The 8,295-nt window shown below is 45.1% G+C and overlaps 1 protein-coding gene across 1 annotated transcript; it reads left to right on the top strand.

Moving 5' to 3' along the window:
- Positions 1 to 4,544: 4,544 nt before the first annotated feature.
- LOC124663240 (aspartic proteinase CDR1-like) lies at positions 4,545 to 5,948 on the top strand. The gene is made up of 2 exons (XM_047200965.1): positions 4,545 to 5,501; positions 5,565 to 5,948. Exons 1-2 carry the CDS (start codon positions 4,545 to 4,547, stop codon positions 5,946 to 5,948), a joined length of 1,341 nt encoding a protein of 446 aa, XP_047056921.1.
- The last annotated feature ends 2,347 nt before the right edge of the window (positions 5,949 to 8,295 follow it).

The raw sequence follows: 8,295 nt of genomic DNA, 5'->3' as shown, positions 1-8,295 counted from the left end.
TATGGAAGGTTCTAGAAGGTTCTAGAAAAGTCAGGAAGAAACCACCAAGGAAGGTGGAGTCCACATGGGACTCCACCTCCATGGCCGACCAACCCTAGTGGGGGTGGAGTCCCAAGTGGACTCCCCCAGAGGTGGCCACCCCCCATATGGGAGGTGGAACTCCACCTCTAGTGGGAGTCCTAGCTTGGGTAGGTTTCCCCACCATATGGAAGGTTTTTGGTTCGGGTCTTATTCGAAGACTTGGAGACCAACACTTGGGGTTCCACCTATATAATGAGGGGCCAAGGGGAGGGAGCCGGCCACCCAAGAACCACCCAAGAACCACCAAGGTGGCCGCACCCCTTAGTGGCCGGCGCCCCCCTCTCCCAAACCCTGGCGGCCTCTCTCCTCCACCACGTCCCGCACGCTTAGCGAAGCTCCGCCGGACTTCTCCACCACCACGACACCACGCCGTCGTGCTTTGTCGGATTCAAGAGGAGCTACTACTTCCGCTGCCCGGCTGGAACGGGAGGTGGACGTCGTCTTCATCAACAACCGAACGTGTGACCGAGTACGGAGGTGCTGCCCGTTCGTGGCGCCGGAAGCGATCGTGATCAAGATCTTCTACGCGCTTTTGCAAGCGGTAAGTGAACGTCTACCGCAGCAACAAGAGCCTCATCTTGTAGGCTTTGGAATCTCTTCAAGGGTGAGACTCGATATCCCCTCGTTGCTACCGTCTTCTAGATTGCATCTTGGCTTGGATTGCGTGTTCGCGGTAGGAAATTTTTTGTTTTCTATGCAACGTTATCCTACACTAAGTGCATGTCATTTCGTGGAATAGAAGAGATTGCAAAAGTGCTAGAGTGCAGCAGTGATTGGACCACTGAAAGTATTACAAGAGATCTAAATAAAGATGTGATTATACTCCTATGTACCGCTGAGCTGATCTAAAAGGCAAGGTTTGCCTAGTTCTCGGTATTATGCAAGATTTGTTTACAGTTTTATTTCGAACTGATTTTAACGCATCACATACAGTTTTATTTCAAATTGAGTGTCAGCATGTTTCTGGCTGACATAATGAGGCTCGGCTCCGCTTTAGATGGCGATGATGTTAAGTAGAAAAGCCCTCTCCAGTTTTTGCAAGTTTGGTTGACCTGACGCCCCAAACTGAACAAGTTCGGCACCATTAGCTCGGCGCTGACCCATTGGTCAGATTTGGACTTAGTTTTGGAAAGGTGCCGTATACGGATGAAGTTCCTCTAAGGGGTTAGATTTGTCAAAAAAGGAAGTCCTTCCTCCCCATTGGTTCAATAAGCTGGTATGTCTTTTGCATTTCTTGGTTGGGTGCCTTTTTCGTGTGCATGTCCTTCAATTTTCGTGTGCTGTGGCTGATTTTTAGTTTGTGATGTCCATGTTGTGCCTTTTGTGTGTATGGGAGGAAATATGTTGTTGATATTACTCCTTCCATAGAGACATCTATTTTCAGGTGTTGAAGTTTTACCCTTAAGGCATGACCTATCTTGGCCTACGTAAAAATGATACCGCCAAGGTAGCTATTGGACAGGTCCATGCTCGACATGCTTACTGTGGAGTCAACTGAAACTAGTGAGCTAAATGTTTGTGTTGATTTAAAACTTCCACGTGTTCTTATATTTACTACCTCCGTTTCAAGGAATAAGGCGTCCTTGTTTTACGAGCTTTTTGTTTGACCAAGAATTACTTCAAATAGATAAAGATTGTTCGAATGAAATTAGTATCATTAAAAAGTGCTTTTTAATACGAGTCCAACGATACTATATACATATAATATAATCAATATTTTGTTGCTCAATTTTCATGGTCAAAGTTCGTCTTAAAATACGTGTGCGCCTTATTCTTTGAAACGGAGGTAGTATATTATATGACATGCTCTTATGATTTGGCACAACCTAGATGAGATATGATGTCAGGAGGGGTCTTGCCAGTTATAGAAGCCCATTTTTAGTGATACAATGTTTTTTTGCACATCTTTACTGTAGGAAACCTTTACCAAAGAATCCTCTAGACACGATGCAAAGAATGAGGCCATGCCTGATGATGCATTGTTGCGCTCTACCAAAAGGGACAAGAAGATGTGAAGAATAGGTAACCTTGAGTACTTTTGTGGACCTTTAATTTTCTATTTTCAGACTGTGCGATAGATCGTTGTCTTCAGAGAAATTATCTACCATTTCCTAGAGAAGGGCATCGGAAGGTTTGCCGATGTCAACTAGAGTAGCTTTAGGTGTTACGGGTGTTGAGATAGCGGATACAACTATTATGAACATGTTGGGCTACAAAACAGGTTTCCACTAAACTGAGAATAGGGCATTTGATGGCATGTGCTTGACACGAAGTGTGGTAGTGGAGTGCAATATTTTCATTACGATGTGTTTGGATGCATAGAATTGGACCTCCAACTTGAATCGGAATGGAATACCAAAACCAAGATGGAAGGGAAATGGCCACCGATTCTAATTCTATTGCTTAGGTGTGCATGATATTTGTTGTTAAAATCAAAGGGTGACACCCAATCCAAGTTCTATTTGGATGTACAAACCGTGAAATTAGATATTTTGTTGAGTTTAGACCATATAAGCTTGTGTACAACTATGAAAAATAGTAGTATGTATATATTAGAATATTTATATACTATGTTTCAAACATAAAAACATTACAATAGTCGGAATAAGGTGGGAACTACAACATGTATGACACAAAATAGTGCCAACAACCCCGCGCAAAAAAAATAGTGCCAACAACAATTACAACATGTAGTATAATTGTGTCTCGTACAAATAGCAGAGAAAATGGATAGTAATTACAAAAGAAACTCTTCTAGGCTTGCTCTAAACCGTTGAAATGATTTGGTACAGTAATAGAGTGCAAAAATAAAATGGTAACACTAAGACAACAGTGTACTCGGAGAATTGAGCAGCTCATGAAGGCGCCACCTCCCCTAGGGATCTGAAGATGGTCTCGATGTACAGATCTAGTTCCACCGTTCCCTCTTTGAGGCATACAGCCAGAGAAATGTTATTGTACCGTGCACGGGACATCCCATGCAAGTTTTGCCCGTTAGATTCACAATATTTTCTGCTTTTAGATTCGTGTTGCACAAATCATTCAGTTTCATTGTGTTTGGGAAATCTGAATTAGATTGTTTTGCAATAAAACATGTTGATCTATTACAGTCCACGGTACTTTCACCACTCTCCATACAGCCATGGTGGATCCTGTTCCGCTTCATTGGATTAGATGCATAGAGCTTGTTCTTGGAATGTCTCCAATTCTCTTGCTCGTCCTTGAACAAACCACATTAATGTTACTGCCCGGCCAACCCAAGGTTGTAGTCTCCGCAGCCCAGTTGGCCGTCGCCGGTGCCATTCACCCACCCGTGGCCGTTCTTTTCATGCTCGCGATCTATGGTTAGGACCGGACGGGGAAGGGGCGGCCAGGGGGATGAGGGACAAGGACGGGAGGGTGTGGAGAAGGGAGGCCAGGGAGGAGAGCTGCCGGCGACTTACTCATTGACGAGTCGTCGCTTGCGAGTTCTCCTCCTTGGTCGCGCTCCTTTTTCGCTCAGGGAGAAAGAAGCTCCGTACCGTTTCGGAAGCGCCAATCGCCAATTCCAAGCCAGATACGGAGATTTGATCCTCCGAATTTGCCCCCGTTTGCAGACTCTAATTCTATGTGCAGCCAAACGATAGAATTGTTGGCCCGAATTCCAGTTCTTCAATTATAGGCCTAATTCAGTGTATTCAAACAGTGTTATAGCATTTTTTTTTGAAGTAGTGTTATTGCATTTTGTTTGCCCTTGACGTAAGATGAGTGTAAGGTAATGAGCTAACAAAACCATGTTCGTGTTAGATGTATTACTTATCAAAATTGATTGAAGAAGTACCACAGTTCGGTTCTCTTGAGAGTAAGTGACAAAAAATACTTATCGACCTATTTAATTTCTTGGTCACACTAAAAAGGCAAAAAGAATAAACGGGTTATCATCTGTAGGTCCACCACGCCTACACGTAGTGGCAAAACACAATGCAAGCGGCGAGACGAATCTTGTCTGTCCATCTAGTCTAGTCTACAGTTACAAGTACTCACAATGCAGGTAATCATATCAAATCTACACTTACCATAAGGCATAATGATCACAATATGCAGCAGTTCATATCAAATCTTACTTGCCCCATTCGTCTTCCCATTTTCTAAATGTTAGAATTTACTGTACACTAGCCCCCTTCACCCGCACCACACCAGGCAATCGCATATGAAATCTACACTTACCATTAAGCATTAGCAGAAATCTCAGGATCTTCTCCTCTCTCCAATCAAATCTACTCTTTCCATTAGTCACAGTGCAGGAAATAAGCAGTTCATATCAAATCTACACTTACCATTACGCATAATGCAGGCCATAGCCAGTTCATATCATATAATTATTACTTGCCCCATTTACGGTACACTAGCTCTCCTATTAATACTACCCGGCACTACCCCAGTGTCGATCACACTCTGAATCTGAATAGTTGAGCTGGGCGACAATGGCGGGGCAGGCTCTTTTGCTCGTCGCCTTCGTCCTGACGGCGCAGCTGTGCGGGTGCACGGCGTACGTGGGCGGCGGGTTTAGCGTGGAGTTCATCCATCGGGACTCCCCCAAATCTCCGCTATACGACCCGAAGCTCACGGTGCACGGCCGCGTGCTCGCCGCCGCTCAGCGTTCCACGGCGCAGGCCGCGGCGCTCGCGCGCTCGTACACTACCATCGTCTCTCCATCTCCTGAAGGCGCCGTGTCGGAGATTATATCCAGGCCGTTCGAGTACCTCATGTACGTCAACATCGGCACGCCGGGCACCCGGACGCTAGTGGTCGCGGACACCGGCAGCAACCTCGTCTGGCTTCGATGCGTCAACGGCAGCACCGCTGAGCCTCCGCCACCAGCCTCTGGCTCGGATGCGCATCCGGAGGACGTCGTCTTCGACGTGTCCTCCTCGGCTACGTACGGCCGCGTAGGCTGCCAGTCCGGCGCGTGCCACGCGCTTCCCGTCACCAGCTGCGACGCCAGCTCCAACTGCAACTACCTCCAGACCTACGGCGACGGCTCCAACACGACCGGCATACTCTCCACCGAGACCTTCTTCTTCGAAGACGCCCCCGGCGGCTGCGTGGGGTGCCGCGACCGTCCGCAGCTGGTGGTGCACGAAGTCAACTTCGGCTGCTCCACGTCCATCAACGGCCCGTTCCCCTGGAACGGCGTCGTTGGACTCGCCGACGGCAACTTGTCCCTCGTCTCCCAGATCGGCGCGGTCACATCGCTCGGCCGGAGGTTCTCCTACTGCCTCGCGCCCTACAACGTCAACGCCTCCTCCGCGCTCAACTTCGGCTCTCGCGCCGACGTGACGGAGGTGGACGCGGTGTCGACGGTACTGGTCCCCTCCCCGTTTGGGTCCCTCTACACCGTCGCGCTCGAGTCCGTCGAAATCAGCAACTCTACTTTCACGGTACCGCCAGACCAGTCCCATCTCATCGTCGACTCCGGCACGTCGATGACATACCTCCATCAGGGGCTCCTGGACCAGGTGGTGGAGGAGGTGAACCGGACCATCAAGCTCCCGCAGGTGTCATCGACGGGGCGGATCCTACCGCTGTGCTACGACGCGACCGGGATGACCGAGGAGTTGATACTGGAGAAGATGATCCCGGACGTGAAGCTGGTTATGGGAGGCGGCGCGGTGGTGACGCTCAAGGCGCGGAACACGTTCGTGCAGGTGGATCAGGTCACCGTGTGCATGGCGGTGCTGCCGGTTGGTGACCAATCTCCTTTTGCTATCCTCGGTAATGTCGCGCAGCAGAACATGCACGTCGGCTACGACCTGGACAGGCGCACTGTCACCTTCGCCGCCGCCGACTGTACGACCGCCTACCCCTCCCCTCCCGCCTCTTTGTAGAAATCGCCATTATTAGTTTGTTACCTAGCTACGAGTAACTAATAATCACTAGACGTCCTGTTATCATGGTTCATCTCACATTCTCCTGTGCAACGCATGTGTTGATGTGTGGATTGTAATTTGAATACCACAGCGGCACAACGCTTGTTACTGTCCCTTTTCTAATTTCTATGGTTAATACTCTCTCCATTTTAGTTTATTTTGCGTCGTGAGTTTAGTTAAATTTAAATTTAATTAAAACAGTGACAAAAATTATGAAATGAAGGGAATAATATAAAATAAAACATGGATTTTGTCTATGTCAAAGACAACCGCTAGAGAATAAAAAAAAAAGATGACTATGCAAGAACATCAGTCAGACTATCGGCTAAGGGAGATGGAAGTACGTCAAGCTCAAATGTTCACAACACACCGGCGTTACACTGGCAGACTAGAGCATAAAGTCGCGTTGCGGCGCCCACCCATCTTAATGAAGGTAAATGTATTTAAGAACACAAATGTACACCACAAATAACATACAAAATGTGATGTAAGTAAATGAGAATATCCAAGAACATAGATATCTTTATGCCAATTCTTAAATGAATGGTACGCACCGTGCAAGAAAATTCTGATTTTTTATCCAAAGACAGATTTTTCAGAAGTTCAGAAGGATGACACCAAGGCTACTGCTCATCAAACCAACGCATGGCTACAGATATTTTGCTTTTCATATTCCACCTCCTTGTACATGTCGATGCATGACTTCAGGTCGCCCCGGCACAGCCTCGCGACATTTTGTTCCTCCATTAAGGCACCTAGGAGTTTGATTTGAGGTACTTCGCCAGCCAGTAGACTGGAGCTCCACTCTCTTTTGTCTTTCATTGCTCAGTTTCAGAAAAGAGTAGAACATGCGTGATAATTTCCAAAGATTTGATGTAAATCTTTTGAGTGCATAAGCAACGATATATATGTAAGATCAATAGCAGAAATGTGGACCTAAACTCAGGCAAAAAAATAGAATAAAACAAACACAAGTTGCTGATGTAATTCTTGAATGGCGAGGCATGTTGCATCGCATAAAAAAAACTGAAACAATTGTTAAAACATATCTCATCTAGGAGGTTCATGATCTCATTCTATACATTTTGTCCGATCAAAGCAAACAATAAATTTAACCATGTATGAGTAAGCTAGTCTGTTAGCGACAACGGTATGCAACACTCATGTGCGTTAGGCCATTTAACTTGATCTGCTATACAAATGATTAGGATTAAATATATATAAAAAAATTGCGAGCATCTTGATGCTCTGATAGCTGTATTGCAACATGTTGAAGAAGTGAAAAATCTTCAGAGAACATAGTCAGTCTTCACTGAAATTCATCCATGATATTTTGCAAAACAATATGTTCAAATATTAAAGAGGTATGCATGAAAAATCAGAGGTGACAAAAAAGGTTTTATGTATTAACTGGTTATACCCAGATTATGTAGTAAATATATATTTCCTTCATCCAGATAATCCTTGCCTCCATAACTTTCCTTGTATATGTAAATATAGAAACCTAGGGCTTGATAACTGGTCCGAAATTCAAAATATCAGAAGCTTGAGAATAGCACATAAATACAAGCTTCTGATATTTTGAATCACAATTGGTGTGAATCGGCAGAGGTGTGAATCCAAACAACCACACTAAGAAATTAGATGGAACATAAATACATTACATGCTTGTAAAATAAGCCTCTTCTAAGATAAGAAGATATTGAAAAAATATTGCAAAGTGTACCTGTTCGTTGCAGTAATAAAAATCAGGGAATTATCTCTTTAATCATGGCAATTACTTCAATGCACCTAAAATAAAATAGGATAAGAGAATCACTAAGCCTGCTGACCACTGTAGAAGTTATGGAAATTTATCTCAGGCTAAACCATTGTCGACTTGTGTGATTTCAGACTAAACTCGGTTTGGAAATTTAAGGTGAATATTTTTTTTGAGAAACACAGTACAAACACAGACGCTTACATACATGCGCATACATTCACCCCTACGAACACACACGCACACCCTACCCCTATGAGCACTGATACGTCTCCAACGTATCTATAATTTCTTATGTTCCATGCTAGTTTTATGACAATACCTACATGTTTTATTCACACTTTATAATGTTTTTATGTATTTTCTGGGACTAACCTATTTACAAGATGTCAGTTCCTGTTTTCTGCTGTTTTTGATTTCAGAAAAATTGGTTTACAAATATTCTCGGAATTGGACGAAACAAAAGCCCACGGCCCTATTTTCCACGGAGTGTTCCAGAAGACCGAAGAAGAGTCGAGGAAGGCCAGCAGGGGGCCCACCCCATAG

The sequence above is a fragment of the Lolium rigidum genome, chromosome 6 (genome assembly GCF_022539505.1).
Source record: "Lolium rigidum isolate FL_2022 chromosome 6, APGP_CSIRO_Lrig_0.1, whole genome shotgun sequence".
Lineage (NCBI taxonomy): Eukaryota > Viridiplantae > Streptophyta > Magnoliopsida > Poales > Poaceae > Lolium > Lolium rigidum.
Note: the sequence above shows the minus strand (reverse complement) of the source record. Positions and strands in the feature narration are given on the sequence as shown.

Bases quoted from the DNA above. Each gene is read 5' to 3' on its own strand.
- LOC124663240 (XM_047200965.1), top strand. From the start codon at position 4,545: ATGGCGGGGCAGGCTCTTTTGCTCGTCGCCTTCGTCCTGACGGCGCAG. The intron at 5,502-5,564 runs GTACCGCCAGAC...TACCTCCATCAG, and splicing joins TCAGCAACTCTACTTTCACG to GGGCTCCTGGACCAGGTGGT.